Source organism: Alosa pseudoharengus, unplaced genomic scaffold (genome assembly GCF_046254945.1).
Source record: "Alosa pseudoharengus isolate Yale_2024_CS ecotype anadromous, Long Island Sound unplaced genomic scaffold, YU_APseudo_1.1 YU_APseudo_1.1_scf_22, whole genome shotgun sequence".
NCBI lineage: Eukaryota > Metazoa > Chordata > Actinopteri > Clupeiformes > Clupeidae > Alosa > Alosa pseudoharengus.
This window is the reverse complement of record NW_027468680.1, coordinates 2,251,515-2,274,275: the sequence shown is the minus strand read 5'-3', so window position 1 is coordinate 2,274,275 and position 22,761 is coordinate 2,251,515. Positions and strand designations below refer to the sequence as shown.

Genomic DNA, 22,761 nt, shown 5'->3' with positions numbered 1-22,761 from the left:
CCGTATTGGAGCTGGCGACCATGATGAAGACGCTGCTGCAGGCCCAAGAAGCGAGGGAAAACCGATGGGAGAAGGTGGTGCAGACCCAGGATCAGCGCTGGAAGACGATGAACCACCAATTCCAGCTACTCCAAGGCCAAGTGGGAGATATTCAAAGCAATGAGCCTTCAAGAGCCAACACACCCCAGCCACTGACATTGACGGGAGACTCCAGAGAGACAGGGTTTAAGGATCCTAAGCTCCACCCGCTATCGAAAGAAGATGACATCGAACATTTCCTGGCCACGTTCGAGAGGGTTGCAGCGACCTGCAGGTGGCCGGAGTCCACATGGGCCATACGGCTGGTGCCACTGCTCACTGGGAAGGCTCGCAGTGCATTCGTTGCCATGGATTTGGAGGACACAGATGACTATGCCCTGGTGAAGGAAGCCATTATGAAAAAATACAACATAAGCCCCGAGACTTACCGACAGAAATTCCGCACAGCAGAGATTTTGCCAGGTGAGACACCAAGAGAAGTATATGTCAGACTAAAAGAATATCTCCAGAAGTGGATCAGTCCAGAGAAGCATTCGGTGCAGGATATTACAGAAATGATCATCCTGGAACAGTTCATGGAGATGTTGAGCACAGATATGGCCATCTGGATCCGGGAGCATGACCCAAAGACAGCAGAGGAGGCAGCCAGGTTGGCGGAAGTGTTCCAGTCTGCTCGCCTGGGCATGAGAGGCCCCAGTACAAGCCAGTGGAGTTCAGCCAGAAGTAAGTCTGATTGGGGTGATGAGAAGCGTGGTCAGTCTCAGGGTAGGCCAACCAGTTATAATAGATGGTCAGATAATTCTAAACAGGATATTTACTGTTATAACTGTGGGAAACCCGGTCACACTAGACAAAATTGTCAGGTAAGGAAAACACAGGGCACAAACATTTGCTATACACCAAGACCACATACACAACATGCATCTTACAGCACAGGGCACTCAGTCCAGGTTTTTGTTAATGGAGAATCTGCAAAAGCTCTTGTTGATACCGGCAGCTCACAAACACTGGTCCATCAAAGTCTAGTTGCAGAGGAGGAGGGTAGGCTCCAACCCCCAGTTAAAGTATGCTGCATTCATGGTGATGTGAAGAGTTACCCTACCACTGAAATTTTTCTTACTGTGAGTGGCCAGACCTTCTTCATGTCTGTTGCTATAGCACCCCAGCTGCCTTATGAAGTGGTGTTAGGCCATGATCTACCAATCTTGTGTGATTTAGTACCCCAGGGTATTAAGCACTGTAATGCAGTCACTAGGGCCCAGAGGGCTAGTGAGATGAGGGCACTTCCTTTTGCTGATGATGACTTGGTGCTGGACGTGGGGAGTAGACCAGAGCGAAAACATTTGTCAAGACAGGAGAAACGTAGACAGAAAATGGCAGTTGAGGCTGGTCAGGAGAAGCCAGAGGGGCCACCACCAAGCATGGCATTGCAGGTTGACATACCTACAAACATTGTTGAGTTGCAGAGACAGGATAAGACTCTGGAGCTATGGTTTCAGAAGGCAACAAGGGGTGAAGGGGGGTTCAAGCTTAGGAAGGATATCCTGTATCAAGTGAAAGGAGAGTGTGAGAACCTAGTGGTGCCCAGTCCTATCAGAGAGAGCGTAATGACCTTGGCCCATTCTATCCCATGGTCAGGACATCTAGGAAAACACAAAACACTTGCCAGAATAGGGAGCCGGTTTAGTTGGCCCAATATGTACACTGACGTATCCAAGTTTGTTCTTACATGTCCAGAATGTCAGCTTACCTCAGGGAGAGCAGTCCCACGTGCACACCTACATCCTCTTCCAGTCATTGATACACCCTTTTCACGTATTGGGATGGATATAGTTGGCCCACTGGAGAGAAGTAAAGGGGGGTACCGCTACATCCTAGTACTGTGTGACTATGCGACTAGATATCCAGAAGCCTTTCCTCTCAAAAACATCAAAGCAAGACAGGTGGCCAATTGCTTAGTGCAGCTTTTTTCAAGGGTGGGGGTGCCAAGAGAGGTAGTGACAGATCAGGGCACTAATTTTCTATCCCTATTGTTGAAGCAAGTGTACAGTCTGTTGGGCATCAAAGGCATCAAGACCACGCCTTATCACCCCCAGACGGACGGGTTAGTGGAACGGTTCAACCGTACCCTCAAAACCATGCTCCGTCGTTTTGTCTCGCAGACCGGAAAGGATTGGGACGAGTGGCTGCCGTACCTCTTGTTTGCGTACAGGGAGGTGCCACAGGCCTCCACAGGCTTCTCTCCCTTTGAGCTCCTGTATGGTCGGCAAGTGAGAGGGCCGTTAGACCTGTTGAAGGAGCTCTGGGAGGGGCCTAAAGAAGAGAACCGGAATGTGGCACTGTACGTCATCCAGATGAGGAACAGGCTGGAAGAGATGTCGGTGCTGGCGCATCAGAACATGGTGATGGCGCAGAAAAGACAGAAAACCTGGTATGATGGAAAAGCCAGAGAGCGGACCTTCGTGCCTGGCCAGAAGGTGCTGCTTCTACTACCCACAGATGACAACAAACTCCTGGCTAAGTGGCATGGCCCCTATGAAATCACCAGGAGAATGGGAGAGGTCACCTATGAGGTCCATATGCCAGAGCGGGGTAAGAAGAAACAGACTTTCCATGTTAACCTTTTGAAGGCATTTCATTCCAGAGACCAAGTGGAGGCGCTCTTTGTCCGGGCAGTGACTGAGGAAGAGGAGCCAGAGGAGCAGTTTTTCCCGGTCAAGACTACCTCACAGACGGTGGACCTTGCCCACCTGGAGGAGGGCCAGCTGGGTCAAGTAAAGGAGCTCTTAGACCCCAATTTGTTCCAGGAGACACCAGGGCAGACGACTGCTGTGAAGCATGACATCATCCTGCGACCAGACGCGTCCCCTCAGCGGAAGAGCTATAGGGTGCCAGAAAGGTTGGTGGGTGCCTTGAGGGAAGAGCTGGAGGTTATGCTATCGCTGGGAGTCGTGGAGCCATCCTCCAGCGACTGGTGCAGCCCAGTGGTGCTAGTGCCGAAGCGAGATGGCACCATCAGATTCTGTGTAGACTACCGGCAAGTTAATGCCCTCAGCAAGGTGGACCCCTACCCCATGCCCCGGATTGACGATCTGCTAGAACGCCTAGGGAAAGCGAAGTACATCTCGACGATTGATCTTTCCCGGGGCTATTGGCAAGTGCCACTGAGGGAGCGAGCAAAGGAGATCACTGCTTTCCGGACCCCGTTTGGCCTTTACCACTTTCGGGTAATGCCTTTTGGCCTACAGGGGGCGCCAGCGAGTTTTCAGAGGCTCATGGACACCGTACTGGCGGGAGTCAACGAGTTTACGGCAGCATACCTGGATGATGTGGTGATATACAGCAACACCTGGCAAGAACACCTGTACCACCTCAAGCAGGTCTTTGAGCGTATCCAGGGAGCGGGTCTGACCATAAATCCAAAGAAGTGTGCCCTGGGGAAGAGAGAAGTCAGCTACCTGGGTTATGTGATTGGCGCGGGAGTGATCCGACCACAGGTGGAGAAAGTGGACTCCATTCGCAGCTGCACACCTCCAACCACAAAGAGGAAGGTGAGATCCTTTTTGGGGCTAGTGGGATGGTATCGAAGGTTTATTCCTAACTTTTCGGAGAGGTCATCTCCCCTTTCTGATCTCACTAGGGCGGCAGCACCAAACAGAGTGGTCTGGACGGAGCAGTGCGAGTTGGCCTTTCAGGACCTGAAGGGAGCAGTCTGCGGCGACTCAGTCCTGCTGAGCCCCGACTTCGACAGGCCGTTCATTGTCCAGACAGACGCTTCTGGGGTGGGACTCGGTGCGGTCCTGCTTCAGGAGGTGGATGGGTTCCGGAGGCCTGTGGCATTCATCAGCCGAAAGCTGTTCCCGAGGGAGAGGCGGTACTCGGCTGTGGAGCTGGAGTGTCTGGCGATTAAGTGGGCCCTCGACTCCCTGAGATATTACCTCCTGGGGAGACCGTTCCAACTGGAGACAGACCACAGAGCGCTTCAGTGGCTGGAGAGGATGCGTGACACTAACTCCAGGGTCACCAGGTGGTACCTGTCTCTCCAACCGTACAACTTCACCGTGACGTACCGGCCTGGGGCCTCAAACAGAGTGGCGGATTTTCTTTCCCGCATCCCAGAAGAGGGGGGGGAAGGAGTGAGCATGGAGCCCGGCTTGGGAGAGCCCGTTTCTTCACAGGGACGTCAGGCGTCTGTACGGGAGGGGGGAAGTGTAGCGGTGCGGCTGCCCGCTACCCCTAAAGTGAATACAGCTGATCCGAACGGGACTGAGACTGTGGTTCACAAACACCCTTTTATTAGCACGTTAGCACAAACATAATATTCCAGCGCACACACGAACATGATATTCCAAGGCATTCAGGACGCCGCCTGCAACACAAACATAAATCGCGACGTTACTGAAAGGCCAAAGACAATGAAACACGGTACGAACAGTTCACAAACATGGACAGGGACTGGGAAACACTCACGCTGCGGCCGTGCTGGCTTCCGGGTGCTGTAGGCTGGGAAAGGACCCGACGTGAAGTCGGGAAGGACTTTGTGCATTGGGGGGGTGTGACGTCAGAGAGGTGCGGGGATCAAGTGTGTGGGATAAGAGGGGTGTTTTTGGCTTTTAGGTGTTGGGGGAATATTTAAGGGGGATACAGAGGATGTATAATGATTCTAGGCAGGTAAATATGTGAAGAGTATTGTGGTGACTATGTATGGTGATATTTGAACCAGAAATGTATGTTCATAGAGATAATTGATTTTGGTTATGATTGTGGGTTAGGCCATGCAAAATATATTCTTGGCCAAAACGGGTCTAGAGGAGAGAAGGGTCTGAAGTGAGCTTAAGACAACACCTAGACATTGAATAGCAGTACACATCTGTCAATCCTTGTGAGGGGAGAATTGTTCTATTTTTTGAGTTGTAATTATTGGAGCTATTTTGGAAGTTTAAGTTTTAGTGTTAATTGAGAGTCGGTGCATTGGAGTTTTTTTTTTCTTTTTTTGTCTATTTCAGTTAGTTATTTTTTTTTCTCCTCTTTCTCCTGACTGACTTGCTGATGCTTACCTGCGGCAAAAGAAAATAAAACGCATACAACTGCCTTTGCCCAACATCTGACGCACTGCCTCCTGTTGTTCCACCGCCGTGAGGTTAACCGGACAACAATCACACACACACACACACACACACACACACATACACAGGAACATGCGCACATATCACACACACACACACACACACACACACACACACATACACAGGCACATGCGCACATATCACACATACTCACACACATTCACAGGCACATGCGCACACACACATTCACTCACATAATCATTTTGCATGACACAGAATGGATTTTGTTTTCAGCACTCCTCTAGTATGTACGGTAGCCTAGTGAATGCACTCTGTGTGTGGAGTCTAATGTTAGTAAGATGTGACTCACTCCGTGTGTGGAGTCTAATGATGTGACTCATTCCGTGTGTGTAGTCTAATGATGTGACTCACTCTGTGTGTGGAGTCTAATGTTAGTAAGATGTAATAATAATAATAATAATAATTCATTTTATTTGTATAGCGCTTTTCAGAGACCCAAAGTCACTTACAGAATTGGGAAACAGAGAAGGACAACAGTACCACGTACATACATACACACACACACACACACACAGACACACACACACGCACAGACACACACAGACACACACTCACACACAAGAGCAGCAATGAATTAATGATTAAAAAGTAAATCATAATGGTACAAACATCAAAGACAAGAGCAGTAATGGAATGAGGAATGAATAATAATAATACAGACATCGAGGACAAGACATGAACAATAACAGGCACAGGTTATGGTTGTGGGTGGGGGAGGTCGTAGGCTTGCGAGAAGAGGTATGTTTTTAAACGGGATTTGAATGTTGAAAGTGAGGGGGAGTCACGGACATGTTGGGGGAGTGAGTTCCAGAGTCGGGGTGCTGCTGAGGAGAAGGCTCTGTCGCCGAAGGTTGTGAGTCTTGAAGGTTTGGTGATCAGAGTGAGTGTGGAGGAGGATCGAAGGGCTCAGGAGGGTCGATTGGGGGTCAGGAGATCGGACAGGTAGGACGGGGCCAGGTGATGGAGGGCTTTAAAAGTCAGGAGGAGTGTTTTGAAGGTGATGCGTTGTTTGATGTGGAGCCAGTGGAGAGCGAAGAGGACAGGAGTGACGTGTTCACGGGACCGGGTGTGGGTGAGGAGGCGAGCAGCACGGATGAAGGCATGGATGAGGGATTCGGCAGCAGAGGGAGAGAGGCAGTGTCGGATCTTAGCGATGCGGTGGAGGTGGAAGTATGAGGTCTTGATGATGGATCTGACATGGGGATCAAAGGAGAGGGTGGGGTCCAGGGTGACGCCAAGGTTACGTGCCAGGGGGGAGGGGGTGATGGTCGAGGTGCCGATGGTGAGTGAGATGGGACCAGTTTTATTGAGGGTGGATTTGGTGCCTATGAGGAGGAGTTCTGTTTTGTCACTGTTGAGTTGGAGGAAGTTGTGGGTCAGCCATGATTTTATTGTGGAGATGCAGGTTTCAATGTGGCTGAGGGGAGGGTTATGGGTGGATTTGGTGCTGATGTAAATCTGGGTGTCGTCTGCATAACAGTGGAAGTCAAGGTTGAGTTTGCGAATGATGTGACCAAGGGGGAAAAGCTAGCAGATGAAGAGCAGGGGACCAAGGACTGAACCCTGGGGGACCCCCTGTGTAACAGGAGAGAGGGTGGAAGAGTGGCCAGAGAGGGAGACAAACTGTTGCCTGTTTGTGAGGTATGAAGTGAGCCAATCGAGTGCGGTGCCCTCAACACCCAGCTGGCGCAGCCTTGCCAGGAGGATGGTGTGGTTGACAGATGTGACTGTGTGTGGAGTCTAATGTTAGTAAGATGTGACTCACTCTGTGTGTGGAGTCTAATGTTAGTAAGATGTGACTCACTCTGTGTGTGGAGTCTAATGTTAGTAAGATGTGACTCACTCTGTGTGTGTAGTGTAATGTTAGTAAGATGTGACTCTGTGTGTGTAGTCTAATGATGTAACTCCGTGTGTGTAGTGTAATGTTAGTAAGATGTGACTCCGTGTGTGTAGTGTAATGATGTGACTCACTCTGTGTGTAGTGTAATGTTAGTAAGATGTGACTCACTCCGTGTGTGTAGTCTAATGATGTGACTCACTCCGTGTGTGGAGTCTAATGTTAGTAAGATGTGACTCACTCTGTGTGTGTAGTCTAATGTTAGTAAGATGTGACTCACTCTGTGTGTGGAGTCTAATGTTAGTAAGATGTGACTCACTCTGTGTGTGTAGTCTAATGTTTAAGATGTGACCCGGGTGTCAAAGGCCTGTAAGAGGTGATCAAAAAGATCATAATGTATTGATCTGTCAATCTCTCCCTCCCTCTCTCTCTCCCTTTCTCTCTGTCTCGCTCTCTTATTTTCTCCCTCCCTCCCTCTCTCTGTCTCTCTCTCTCTCCCTTTCTCTTAAGGAGTGTGAGAATGGAGAGGGACTCAACACTGAGGAGTGTGTGGGTGGAGTTTTTAAATGTGTAGCATCTTGGCAGAATATCTGAGTCCTGAGGGGAGTGGCCTGAACTCACTGGACAGGGGCTGGCCGAGGTCAACAAGGACAGACTGGGCCTACTCTATACTCTATAGTACTAAGGTCAGACTGGGCCTACTCTATACTCTATAGTACTAAGGTCAGACTGGGCCTACTCTATACTCTATAGTACTGAGGTCAGACTGGGCCTACTCTATAGTACTGAGGTCAGCAGACTGGGCCTACTCTATACTCTATAGTACTGAGGTCAGCCATGACAAACTGGGACTATTCTATAGTACTGAGGTCAGACTGGGCCTACTCTACAGTACTGAGGTCAGACTGGGCCTACTCTATAGTACTGAGGTCAGACCGGGCCTACTCTATAGTACTGAGGTCAGACTGGGCCTACTCTATAGTACTGAGGTCAGCAGACTGGGCCTACTCTATAGTACTGAGGTCAGCAGACTGGGCCTATTCTATAGTACTGAGGTCAGACTGGGCCTATTCTATATTCTATAGTACTGAGGTCAGACTGGGCCTACTCTATAGTACTGAGGTCAGCAGACTGGGCCTATTCTATAGTACTGAGGTCAGACTGGGCCTATTCTATAGTACTAAGGACAGACTGGGCCTACTCTATAGTACTGAGGTCAGACTGGGCCTACTCTATAGTACTGAGGTCAGACTGGGCCTATTCTATAGTACTGATGACAGACTGGGCCTATTCTATAGTACTGAGGTCAGCAGACTGGGCCTACTCTATAGTACTGAGGTCAGACTGGGCCTATTCTATAGTACTGAGGTCAGCAGACTGGGCCTACTCGGGCCTACTCTATAGTACTGAGGTCAGACTGGGCCTACTCTATAGTACTGAGGTCAGCCACGACAGACTGGGACTATTCTATAGTACTGAGGTCTGACTGGGTCTATTCTATAGTACTGAGGTCAGCAGACTGGGCCTATTCTATAGTACTGATGACAGACTGGGCCTATTCTATAGTACTGAGGTCAGCCACGACAGACTGGGACTATTCTATAGTACTGAGGTCAGACTGGGCCTATTCTATAGTACTGAGGTCAGCAGACTGGGCCTATTCTATATTCTATAGTACTGAGGTCAGACTGGGACTACTCTATAGTACTGAGGTCAGACTGGGCCTACTCTATAGTACTGAGGTCAGCCTGGGCCTATTCTATAGTACTGAGGTCAGCAGACTGGGCCTATTCTACGTACCGAGGTCAGACTGGGCCTATTCTATATTCTATAGTACTGATGACAGACTGGGCCTACTCTATAGTACTGATGACAGACTGGGCCTACTCTACAGTACTGAGGTCAGACTGGGCCTACTCTATAATACTGAGGTCAGACTGGGCCTACTCTATAGTAATGAGGTCAGACTGGGCCTATTCTATAGTACTGAGGTCAAACTGGGCCTACTCTATAGTACTGATGACAGACTGGGCCTACTCTATAGTACTGAGTCAGACTGGGCCTATGCTATAGTACTGAGGTCAGCCACGACAGACTGGGACTATTCTATAGTACTGAGGTCAGACTGGGCCTATTCTATAGTACTGAGGTCAGCAGACTGGGCCTATTCTATAGTACTGAGGTCAGACTGGGACTATTCTATACTAGGGCAATTCCATGCAAAGGTCATCCTTACCATGGAAAAAAAAAGTTGTGCATACGCAAATAAAACTGTTGTCAAAATCTTCATTTAGGTCTATATTTTATTGTTTGTAACTGATCTGATTGAATTTGATGGAGAATGACACTCTTTTTTCATCATAAATATGGTGTGCAACCATACATAAACAACTTTTTTTACATGGTAATATTATACATATTTCAAAAGTGGATAAATGGACCCAATGTTCAAACAAATTGTGTCATTTGACAAATTCCAGATTGACAAGGGAATGGTAGAGCAATGTTTATGCTCAGCTTGCCTTTAAGAGCACAACTCCTTACATTTGTAAGGCTTTTGTTTTTAAGTCAGCAAGTTCCATGGCCATGTCACATCCATAACGTTTTATAGGAAAAGTTTATGCTACACATACAGTGTTGATGCGACAATGTCCATAGTGTCTGTGCAAAGCTGATTTATATCAATGTAAAGTGTGATGACCAAATTGTGCCCCTTTCTTACTTTTAAAACCTTTAATGGTGCGTTATGGATGTGACGTTATGGATGTTACATAATGTGAATTTACAAGACTGGGGACTTTATTATACCTCAAAGCCGATAAAACGTCTGTTCTGGTGGCATGTCAGTTTCAACGCATTTCAACTTAGTGTTTACAACTGACATTTCAAAGATTATTAGGTTTATCAAAACCACAGGGAGGCCTTGCCTAACCATTAGCAAAACAAACATAATATTAAAATACCTCCAGTGATTAGCCTAGCCATAGCCTATTTTCAAGTGGCCTAATAACGAAAATCTGAGCGATTATCTTCCTGTAACTGTCATACTAATGTTGTACAGTAACTGGATTATCGTGTTAGCTGGTGAAGATGGCTGACTTTGCAGCTGGAGTTAACATAGCAACCTCCTTCTGTTGCAGATCTGCTCAGCCTGCCGTTCACGTCTGCTTAACACAGTTTAATTTTAAATGTGACGCGATATGACAGCATTTGAAGTGTCAGGTCCTCTGTAGCTAATACCCACAGAGTAACATGAGTAAGGGCAGCAATAAACTAGATGTACCGCATAGCGGTACAAAATATGACCGCCTCTCAGTCCTGCATATTCTCTTCGCAAAAATAAATCACGCTTGTCAATTTGTCTCCATCTCCTACTCCTGCAACTCATGTGCATGTAAATGAGTGTGTGCATATGTGAGTTTGCTTTTGTTTCTTGTTTATGTGTGTGTGTGTCTGTGTGTGTGTGTTTGTGTGTGTGCATGTGCGTATGCGTGCCTGTGTTTGTGTGTTTATGTGTGTGTGTGTGTGTGTGTGTGTGTGTGTGTGTGTGTGCGTATGTGTTTGCATGCCCACATGCGTATACGTGCCTGTGTGTGTGTTTATGTGTCTGCATTCATGTGGGTGGGTGTTTGTGCATGTGCGTGTGTGTGTGTGTGTGTGTGTGTGCGTGCTTGTCTGTATGTGTTTATGTGTGTGTGTGCTTGCCTGTCTGTATGTGTGCGTGCGTGCGTGTGTGTGTGTGTGTGTGTGTGTGTGTGCGTGTGTGTGCATGTGCGTGTGTGCACGTGCGCGTGCATGTACTTTATGTGTGCAAATCACAAATGAGTGGGTATGGGTTAGGTTGATGTGGGCTCTTGAGACTAACATACCATAAATATTTTGTCATCTTGGGTGCAACGGTTCAGGTAGGGCTAGTTATTTAGGGGAGTGGCCACCAAGTTTCATGTTCCCTGGTGTTTCAGTAACCCGGGAATCACTGACCAAAATTGATGATGGTAAAAGAAAATTTTTATATTTTAAATGACTTGTTGTCCTGATTCTTCCTGTGGATCTTAGTGGGCACTGAGGAAGCAATAATTTCATCGCCAGTTTTTCATGATTAACATTTCAATTGTTTCATATCAAAATTCACTACTTAATTATGTGTTTTATGTAGTTTGTCGAGGACTGGTTCAGACACGTCACATCCATAACGTGAAACCGTCACATCCATAACGCCAGTTTTTCCTACATAATGCATTACGAAAATGACGCATAGTTTCAAAAACACACTTTTTGTGTTCATTCAAGTCTCCTTCATGGTACATATATCATAGTTTCGGCAGTTTCCTTTAAAATTCACAGAGTTTGTAGACCTGTAATCTCTCACAAAAGTGTGTCCATTTCATGTCACATCCATAACGCTGATAAAATGCCTTGTATTCTTAGGATGAAATTGATTATATGAAATTTGAGGATTTCTCAGTATTCAGAGGACAGAGGTTGCATTAAAAGTTATGCAAATTAATTCACTGATACTAATTTTGCCCCCACTCTAAGGCATTTTGTTTACCAATATGAGTCCAATTGTCACATCCATAACGCTGAGATCAGCAAACATGAGATCAGCAAACATGAGGGTTGAAGTGAGATCAGCAAACATGAGGGTTGAAGTGAGATCAGCAAACATGAGGGTTGAAAGGTTCAAACAAACTCACCAAAACATTCTCATAAAAGTGGGGTCGACGTGAACCCTGTCACTGTCTGATATCGAACGTAGATGTGAGTCACACATACTCAAGCCTAATCAGCTATCACAAAACATGATACGGCAAAATGTCATAATGACTGATGGGCTTCGGCACAGACAACACCCTCCTGAGTTTAAGAGCTTCTGCACAGACAACACTCTCCTGAGTTAAAGTGCACAGACAACACCCTCCTGAGTTAAAGTGCTCACACTCCTGAGTTAAAGTGCACACACTCCTGAGTTAAAGTGCACAATCAACACCCTCCTGAGTTAAAGTGCTCACACAACACCCTCCTGAGTTAAAGTGCTCACACAACACCCTCCTGAGTTAAAGTGCACACACTCCTGAGTTAAAATGCACAGACAAGACAACACCCTCCTGACAAGCTTCTGCACAAACAACACCAGCGTGTGGTTCAACTGTTAGCTTGCTATCTCGGCAGTCCGTGGGCACTGGAACATCTTTCTGGTAGTGCAGTTGGCGAACATGTGTGTGTGTGTGTGTGGGTGCAGTGGGGCGAACATGTGTGTGTGTGGGTGCAGTGGGGCGAATATGTGTGTGTGGTTGGGTTTGCAGAGGCGCTAGGCAGGCAGGTGTTTCTGTGGGTCCGACGCGTGTGTGTGTGGGGGGTGGTTGAGTGGTCTGAACTGACCATGTCACTGTCTGATATTGAACGTAGACGTGAGTCGCACATGCTCAAGCCTAATCAGCTATGACAAAACATGATACGGCAAAATGTCATAATGTAATTATTTGAGTACATGCTGTACTCAGTTATATTTCACTGAAATGCAACAAAACATTGCTTTTTTGTTTATTTGTTTATTTGCTTGTGCATGCGCGACCCACATCTGCTCCCGTGGTCACAGACAGGAAACGGCTGTGCATAAGACCGCCAAAGCAGGAAGTGACCTAGATAGAGAGATTGAAGCTCAAACCTTATTATGACTAAAGGCCTCAGAACTCTAATAAACTCAGATGACAGGAGAACTGTGAAAATGTCTATTGATCAAGAATGTTCCAGAATGGTGATTATGTCACCACTGATGGTGTTTGGAGTCATGCTCCTGTCTGCAACAGCAAGTGAGAAACATTTTATTATTTACACCGAATTATATTCCATTTTATTTTAATTTTTGTTTCTTAAATGTTCCTCTCTGTTTGAACATGTCTGTCCTTCTGTCTTTCATTCACGTTAAAGCAACACAGTGTAGTTTCCTACCTTAACATAGTGGCTTCACTCTGACTTATAACAGGGAGAATGGCATGTCTGTCTTTACGATGTCCGGAATGCCTGGTAGCTATGTTACCTCATTGTTCCGTGCAGGAATGTGACCGTTTTCGACACAGTTGAGTATCCTCTTAGTGCAGAACATCTGAACATCTGAGGGCCGTTGGTTCTAGTGATTTTAGAACATCTGAGGGCCATAGGTTCTAGTGATTTCAGAACATCTGAGGGCCGTTGTTAGGCATGACGCAAAAGAGATTTACACCCAACTGAATGTAAGGTCATCAGCAGCAATTTGCTGTTGCAAAGTGTAAATATGGCTGTTAACATTTAATTAAAGTTTAATCGTTATTTTTATAGTACCAATAACAATTGAAGTGTAAATGTGGCTGTTAACATGTAATTAAAGTTTAATCATTATTTTTATAGTACCAATAATAATCAAAGTTTAATCATTATTTTTTATAGCACCAATAATAATTAAAGTTGTCTCAGTGGGCTTTACTGCAACCAAAGCTTGAAAGTTCACTAAGATGAAATGCAAGGTAACAATATATATTTAAACTAATACATTAACCCCCGATTTAAGCCCTGTGAGCACATGCTCAGCTTTTGGTTTATGTTCAAGTCACATTTTTCAACGACATCGTTGTCTACTGTACACACACACACACACACACACACACACACACACACACACACACACCTATCTTACATGTCTTGGACTGAGACGAGAGAATGTTCCACTCAGATCAATTGCAAGTAAACACTTTGAAGTAGAGTGCTAAACGGTGCATAGAAAAGTACTGACCTTGAAAGAGTCTTTTAAAAAAGATTTAAAAATATATATTTTAATTTAAGGTACAATTGGACATTGACTAAATACCCCATATAAAACACTAACAGGTGCAGTGACTAAATACCCCATATAAAACACTAACAGTGACTAAATACCCCATATAAAACACTAACAGGTGCAATGACTAAATACCCCATATAAAACACTAACAGGTGCAGTGACTAAATACCCCATATAAAACACTAACAGGTGCAGTGACTAAATACCCCATATAAAACACTAACAGGTGCAGTGACTAAATACCCCATATAAAACACTAACAGGTGCAGTGACTAAATACCCCATATAAAACACTAACAGGTGCAGTGACTAAATACCCCATATAAAACACTGTGATGTACAGTGCTAAACAGAGCATATTAAAGAGCATATTAAATGTTCATCTTCAAAGACTTTTAAATGTTATATTTTTAAATACGGTAATGTCCTGTGTATTAGCCGCACTGTGTATAAACCGCAGGACAGTGTTTTATGCAAGTTAAAAAACAAAACTATATTAATACCATATTAACTGCTCCCGTGTATTAACCTCATAGTTGAAGAAGGTACCTTTAAATATATACTGCACATTTTAAATATATACTGCACATTTTACATACATATTGCACATTTTAAATATACTGTATACTGCACATTTTTACACAAATAATGCATAATTTTAGTGCAGGTTTTTCCAAACCGTAACATCCTATTTTATAGAGTATGCTTGTGTGTATTTCTGTAGACGATAACCCTTGTTTCGGTATAACACCACATTCTAACAAAACAAAACATTCTTCTAATACTTTAGATTCACAAACTAAGACATTTTGTAATGACAGTAAATTGTAAAACAATAAAATATGCATTGCATGGAAAGAGTTGTTTTTGATGGTTCAAAACTTTTGTATTTTTTATAGAGAAACGTATTTTGATTCTACAAATATTTTCATTGCTTGTTCAGTGCAATGTACTCTACATGTTCTGCTCTGCTGTCGTGTGCTGTGAAATGCTGCCTTTGTAAATGGACAGATGTTTTTATTGAACTCTAAATTAACTTAAAAATATTTTTATTGTATTCAGTGATTTTACAATGTGGAGACAAAAATAGGTTAAACTAAAACCGAATGTATTCAATATGTTATTGTACTCTAAATTAAATGAACCTCTAATCAACTCTAACAATTATATCTGACAAAAAGCTAGTGTATGTCAGGGAAAGCAGAAATGTCAAATGTGTGTATTATTGAGAGTGACCGTGTGTGACAGATTCACACGGCGTGTGTATTTTTGACAAAACAGATTTTTGGTAAATATTTGTACAGTTTTGAATAACATTTTTTATTTTTGCAAAAAGATCTGCAGTGTTCTACTATTATACTTGGGTGAAAAAGCTCTTATATCCCATCACAGTCATTGTAAGCTTTTAGAGCCCAATATGAATCTAGTGTCACACTCTAATATTCTGTTTTTCTGACGTGTCCATAGGAATCTAACTGTAATCGTGTCTGTGTGTCCATAGTGTTTTAATAATATAATGTCTAACTGTAATCGTGTCTGTGTGTCCATAGTGTTTTTAATAATATGATGTTGAACTGTGCGCCTAATCATAACCATAGTGTTTTTAATAATATGATGTCTAACTGTAATCATGTCTAGTCTACAGTGTTTTATTAATATAATGTCTAACTGTAATCGTGTCTGTATGTCCATAGTGTTTTTATTACTATAATGTCTAACTTTAATCGTGTCTATAGTGTTCTATTAATATGATGTCTAACTGTAATCGTGTCGTTAGTGTTTGTATTAATATGATGTCTAACTGTAATCGTGTCTATAGTGTCTGGTGGTGAGATGACCATCCACGTGCTGGAGGGAAGGTCAGTGGACCTGAAGGTGAACAATTCAGAGAAGGAAGAACACGCCTTCACGTGGTACGTCAACAAGACCAAGAGGATCGTGACCTACCACCCCATGTTTCGGTATGTGGACGTCAGTGGGCAGTATAAGGGCCGAGTGGAGTTCAGCAATGAAACGTTCGACTTGCGGCTGAACTCCGTCCAGAGAAACGACAGCGGACTCTACAATGCTAGAACGATGAGGGATGAAAACTCACTGGTCCAATACACACTCTCAGTCCTGGGTGAGTGCGTCAAGGTGTGTGTGTGTGTGTGTGTGTGTGTGGTCAAGTGTACAAATTGTGTATGTGTGTGTGTATGTGCGTGTGGACGCGCGTGTGTGTGTGTGTGTGTGTATGCATGCCTGTGTGGACATGTGTGAGTGAGTGTGTGCGTGTGGTCAAGTGAACAAGTTGTGTGTGTGTGTGTGTGTGTGTGTGTGTGTGTGTGTGTGTATATGTGTGTGGTTGACCATGCAAATTGTGTACTGAATGTGCATGTATGCATAAGCATGCAGTTATGCCTACACCAATGTTGGTTATTTTTGTTGGTGTGTTTTATATAGTGTGTTTGTTGTTTGGTGTTTTTGTTGGTGTGTGTTTATGTTTATATAGCACATGCTTTTATCCAAAGCTACTCACACCATATAATAACAATAAACAACCTTACCATTATGAGGAACTATTTAGTAGAATCAAATACATGTTTATATAATTCAAAATATAATATAATAATTTATATATTATTACACTGTATAATTATTTATATAATATTTCAAATACATACAGTACCTCACACATGCATGTTGCATTCACTTGGACTGTACCACTAAACTGGTGCAGGTGGGAAACCACAACCTCCACCCTGGTGTAGCAGCACACATTTGTGTGTGTAGGCATATTTAAGTGCTCATACATGCTTACCAAGATGATGTCGCCTGTGTGTGTGTTCATGTGTATTGTGTGTGTGTCTGTGTATGGGCATTCATATTTGCCTGTGTGTGTTTCACAGAGCCTGTAGTAGCCCCTATCCTGACTGTGGTGTGTGTCTCTGTGTGTGTGTGTTTCACAGAGCATGCAGCAGCCCCTACTCTGACGGTGGAGCCTAACAGGTCCAGCAATGACACCTGTGATGTGATGGTAACCTGTACAGGTCATGACCTCAATGTGACCTCCACCTGCAACTCCACCAGCTGTTCTCCTGTGGGAGGGACTTATACAGATCCCGCCCTCTTACTCTCTGTCAAGGATGACAATATAATCTGTAACCATAGTAACCCTGTGAGTTGGAGAGTCGCCAAAGTAAAGATCAACCAACTGTGTGGAACAGGTGATATGATTATTTTAAAAGCTTAGTGTTAGTTTCGTTTCGTTTTGTTCTGTCCATCTGAGCAATATGTTGCAGTTGTTTTCCACACAGCGAAACACTTCGCAAATTTCGGTCAGCGAAATTTCGCATCAGGGGCCTTCAGGAATGGAAACAACTGGAATTCATGCATTTCCACGGAATTATTTTTGGAACAGATACCTGTTCATTTGTACTCGTTGCTCGACTTATCGTGACTAAATTCAAGATGGGGGCGAACGGTAAACTTCCTGAAGGTACTGTGTGTATAAATCGTCTTGTAAATACACTACCAGTGCTTTTTCATTGTTCTCAATGTCTCGTTTTAAATGTCAGGGCCCTCGGAAGTCTACCAATGAAGTGTGGAGCTACTTTGAGCCTCATAAATGATGTAAAACAGTAATTTGTTTGCATGGCTAGGCCGATGCCAGATGCACCCCCATCAAAAACCTGTTGGTAGCATCGTCTAACTAGCGCCAGATTTCGGAGTGCAGGGGACAAGCCGAGATGAGCTATAACAGTGGTTCTTTAACTTTTTTTCTGCCGACCCCACAAAAAAGTATGGCAAGGTCTGGTGACCCCACTTTCCCCAAACCCATTCTCAAGGCCCATTCACACCAAGAACGATAACGATAACTATAAATAAATATCGTTCTCGTTAATATTGTAGCAATCTCACCCTCAGACAAGATTCACCTTTGGCCAGGACGGCCATTTATTGGAACAGGCAGTTTCAGACACACTCAGACACACTAGGATAACTACATAGGGCAACACGGGGGTAGTCTCAGTCGCACATGTAACACACAATAAGGGTTTACCACACACATCAACACGAGGATAAACACATCAACCAAAGAGACTAACACGCTAACAAATACACAACATGGTAAACGCAACTACAACTATTATAACCGACATTACACGTTATAGCATTCACTCGCACTGCATTCTGGGAGACACTCATTCAACGTTAAACATGTACATCCACCGACGCTACAATATGAATGACGACGTTCACACACAAACTATAACGATAACGACATGAAGAACAATATCGTTGGGGATTACTTTCAGAGCGATTTTCAGAACGATAAAAAGCTAATAGTCAATCAGAACCCATCAAATTTTAACCGTCACATTCATTAACACAAGGAGAGACTTTGCTTATCGTTGTTCAGTGTGAACGCTTTTATCATTATGGTTATGGTTATAGTTATCGTTATCGTTTTTGGTGTGAATAGGCCTTAAGTCCTTACTCCCCCCTCAAACGTTCACAATTAAATCAAGCAAAAACTAGAAAGCAAAATAATTTGTTTTATTTACTGCATATGAACAATAACCGAGAAAAACCAAACAATCACGATTAAACAAGTGTAGGCTTCCGCCATATCAGATCAGAACGATATGTGCGTGGAGCGCGCGCACACACACGCACGCACACACACACACATACACATGCAGAATTAGGCCTACAACGTTACATTAACAATATTTATGGCGATAACAATAACAATATATTTTTATTTCCCTTTTCTGGTTTACTGTCTTCAACAATTTCAATGGGAAGGGTGGGCCTGCTTCTGTGAACATAGCAAGCTAATTCTAGGAGGAATGCTGCATACGGCGGCACAGAGATTTTCCTCCACGGTGCTGAGCCGACATCTGTATTTATTTTTTATATATGCCAGGGACGAAAATGTCTTCTCGCACAGATAGGTCGACCCGAAAGGCGTTAGAATGTCCATGGCAGCCTTGGACAATCCGGTGTACCACAAACAGCTAGAATCACTGGATAGCTCAAGCAGCGCATCTTCGAGCTTAGATGACAGATTGTTTGAAGAACTGCTGGTGAATGTTTGTCGTATCCAATCATAGTTCTCCACTTTTTCCGACGGAAAATATTTATGAAATTTTTCGAAGAGGCTTTGGAGATGAACTTTGATGGAGGCTTTCTGACAGAGAAGGGTGAAGAGTCTAGTATTTAGTGGGCGAGATTTGATGAAATTCACCATTTTAATTGCTGTCTGGAGAACATTGTTAAGCTTGGGCTCAAGTGCCTTGGATGCCAGGGCCTCTCTGTGGATAATGCAATGATTGAACTTGATGTGTGGTGCAACGCTAAAGACCTTTGCTTTCAGCCCTTTATTTTATCCCCAACATAGCTGCCGCACCGTCTGTGCATATGCTTAGGCAGTTGACTCAATGAAACCCTGCATCTTCCATCCAACCATTGAGACAATTAAAAATGTCACTGCCGGTACACCTTCCTTCCATCGGAGAGCAGAACAGCATCTCCTCGTGAAGTTTTCCTTCATAACTGTAGCGAACAAACACCAATAATTTGTCAGTAGACTCATCTAACTGTAAAGAAAACCTGCAGTTTTTTACTCTCTTTTACATTTCATGTCATTAGCGATCTTGTTAATGTGCTTGGACACTGTATCATTGGAGAGGGGGATTTGCTTGAGCGCACTTGCAATCTTTTCACCATGCATTGCAGTGGTCATCGCAATTGCTGCAGAGAGGATGAGGCTTTTGGCAATTGTGTGTGGCTTTTGTGTTTTTGCCACAAGGTCGACCACTTCGTAGGAAGCTGCCAAGGCTTTGGTGGGCAAGGTAGCTTGCCCATGCACTACGGCCTTCTGCCTTGCAGGGCAGCTTCTTCTCGCAGAAAGAAAGTCATTGGTTTCATAGCGTCCTCGAGATGGCGGGTTTCGAGATGTCGTATCATTTTGACAGGTTTTAAGCTCTCATTCGCCAGAACATCGCCGCAAATCACATTGTGGGTGGTTGAGGTTATTTTTAACTTGGCAAGTGAATCCATATTTTAGAAATTCTTTCTGATAAAGCCGACGGCCTCGTTTGTTCCTTTTTACGGCCTGTCCCATCTGAGGATCGCGGACGAGTAGACGCACTGGTAGATGGCACTTCCGAGCTTTTGTTAGATTTTTTTAAGCAGCCAACTCTCCATTTTGGCTAGTAGGCTATCTGTGTCTTTTTGTTTTGTTTTACTTAAAATAGCGGGAACAAGTTGAGTTTTGCATAGCGGGAGCAGATAGTTACATTGTTTCTATCAGCCGACCAGTAACCCATAGGCTGAACCAGATCTCGTTGAAAGACGAAAACATTTCTCTCTCTTCTCTTAACTATGTGTAAATGAGGCATTCCCCCCCCCCCCCCCTATTATTTTCCTTTGTTTCACCTGGCATAATTATAATTTCAGACTGAATACAGAAAATAATTGGAGCCCCCACGGAAGTTTTTGGCAACCCCATTTGGGGTCGCGACCCCTAGTTTAAGAATCACTGAGCTATGAGACAAAAGTTCACACTTGGTATCATGTTTCAACACACTTTAGGTCAATATCACACCGAACTTCTCCTTTAATGAAGAAATCCAGGGGTCTTTATGCCTCGACTAAGTTGATGTTGCCTATAAACAACAATTTATGTTCATAGAAACAACAAGGTCACCCAGACATAATATATTTTTATACCTGTGTGTAGCCTAGCTGTATGGCTACGTTTACAACGAAATCCAATGTCTGAACATACTAGCAGTTGGCCTGTCGGCTAGCTGAAAAGTTTGAGTGTTTAAACTATTATATATAGTGGTCTATTTAGTTGTGTATGTGCCCTGACCAAGTTTGTGTGGCATATAAACCACAATTTGTGTTGATACAAGTACAAATGTTCGTGTAGAAACATTTTAATCACATACAAATTTTGGTGTTACAGCCATCCGCCATCTTGGTCAGACTTTTATGTAACCAACTTTGTTTCGCCTGCCTTGGCGATTCGCTCTCATTTCGCCCAACCAGGGCCAATTTCGTCTCTATTCACCTCAATATATGCAAAGCGAAATTTCGGTGTGTGGAAACCGACCGTTAGTTTAGTTTAGTTTTGTTCTGTCCATCTGAGCAATATGGATGGTTGTAAAATCAGATACCGTATTTGAATAACAAGCAGCTGTCTTGTGCTACACACGCCAGCCATGCCGTTGCTATGCTATGTGCCGTTGCTATGTGCCGTTGCTATGCTATGTGACGTTGCTATGTGCCGTTGCTATGCTATGTGCAGTTGCTATGTGCCGTTGCTATGCTATGTGCCATTGCTATGTGCCGTTGCTATGTGCTGTCGCTATGCTATGTGCCGTTGCTATGTGCCGTTGCTCTGCTATGTGCCGTTGCTATGTGCCGTTGCTATGCTATGTGCCGTTGCTATGTGCCGTTGCTATGCTATGTGCCGTTGCTCTGCTATGTGCCGTTGCCATGCTATGTGCAGTTGCTATGTGCTGTTGCTCTGCTATGTGAGTGTGATGATGATGTGTGTGTTTCCTGTGCAGTGGCTCCTCCTGCTGACGCAACTCTGTACCTGCTGATCCCTGTGAGCCTGAAGGCCCTGCTGCTGTCCATAGCTCTCATCACCAGGGCTCTGCAGTCGGCACTGACCACATCGGAATCAGAGAGAGACTAAACACAAACACACACACACACACACTGCACACACACACACACACACACACACACACACACACACACACACACACTCATCACCAGGGGTCTGCAGTCAGCACTGACCACATCGGAATCAGAGAGAGACTAAACACACACACACACTCACACACACACTGCACACACACACCACCAGGGGTCTACACTCAGCACACACACACTGCACACACACAGACAGAGACACACACACACACACTACACACACACACACACACACACACTACACACACACTACACACACACACACACACACACACACTCATCACCAGTCTGCAGTCAGCACTGACCACATCGGAATCAAAGAGAGACTAAACACACACACACACACACACACACACACACACACACACATACACACACACACACACACACACACACATACACACACACATTACATTACATTACATTACAAGTACATTTTCATTAGGAATCAAATGTTTTGAATGATCAAACAGATTAAACCACATCAGCACATTGTTATGTATGACAATACAATCTCAGGGGTACAGAAAACATCTCCTTTTCCAAATAAACATGCTTCCTATAATGGCTGAAATTGAGCAGTACTTTACCAACTGTTTGACTCTTGTTTTCAATAGCCCCCCAATACAAAGTCCCCGGGTCGCCAGCCTGTGTACATGCCCTAGACTACCAAACACTAGCACAATAAGCTGGCATCTGTAGCCAAGGTTTTCAATGGTAGATATTAATGATTGATATTTTACAGTCTTAGAAAGGTAAGAGTCCTCCATAAACAGATCAAATGCACATGATACTTCAAATAGCTTAACTGTTCTGGAATGCTGAGATATGACAACAATATCTGGTGTATTTGGTATTCCTACAAAAGTGTTTGCAGGTGAGTTAAACCAATCAGACTGTACAGTAGTGTTTTTATAGAGCTTTTCTTCAGCCACACAGGGAATCTGAGCAGCAATGAGATCCACAAGTCTGTTGTGTCTGGCAATATACAGTCCTTTAAGTGATGTGCAACTGTTCATAATGTGGGCTACTGACTCCAGGTGTTGAGGGGGGTCATGCAGCATGCAGAGGGGTGAATGGATGGAAGGAAACCACAGTGAAAGGTTGTATTTGGTGGGAAGAACCTGTAGACGTGCTTTTATACAGAAAATAAGGATCTCCTCATTGATGTTGGCATTGCTATAGATGGTGTGTGATGCAGA

General features: G+C 44.3%; 1 protein-coding gene across 1 annotated transcript; it reads left to right on the top strand.

The window, feature by feature from the left end:
* The first annotated feature begins 12,707 nt into the window (after positions 1-12,707).
* LOC143139236 (CD48 antigen-like) lies at positions 12,708-22,279 on the top strand. The gene is made up of 4 exons (XM_076299839.1): positions 12,708-12,836; positions 15,660-15,962; positions 16,789-17,046; positions 21,409-22,279. Exons 1-4 carry the CDS (start codon positions 12,752-12,754, stop codon positions 21,537-21,539), a joined length of 777 nt encoding a protein of 258 aa, XP_076155954.1. The 5' UTR covers positions 12,708-12,751; the 3' UTR covers positions 21,540-22,279.
* The last annotated feature ends 482 nt before the right edge of the window (positions 22,280-22,761 follow it).

What these genes read in the sequence shown, in the direction of transcription:
- LOC143139236 (XM_076299839.1), top strand. Translation starts at nt 12,752, where the DNA reads ATGTCTATTGATCAAGAATGTTCCAGAATGGTGATTATGTCACCACTG. An exon ending in ATACACACTCTCAGTCCTGG is followed by an intron (nt 15,963 to 16,788) that starts GTGAGTGCGTCA and finishes TGTGTTTCACAG; the next exon opens with AGCATGCAGCAGCCCCTACT. An exon ending in CAACCAACTGTGTGGAACAG is followed by an intron (nt 17,047 to 21,408) that starts GTGATATGATTA and finishes TTTCCTGTGCAG; the next exon opens with TGGCTCCTCCTGCTGACGCA.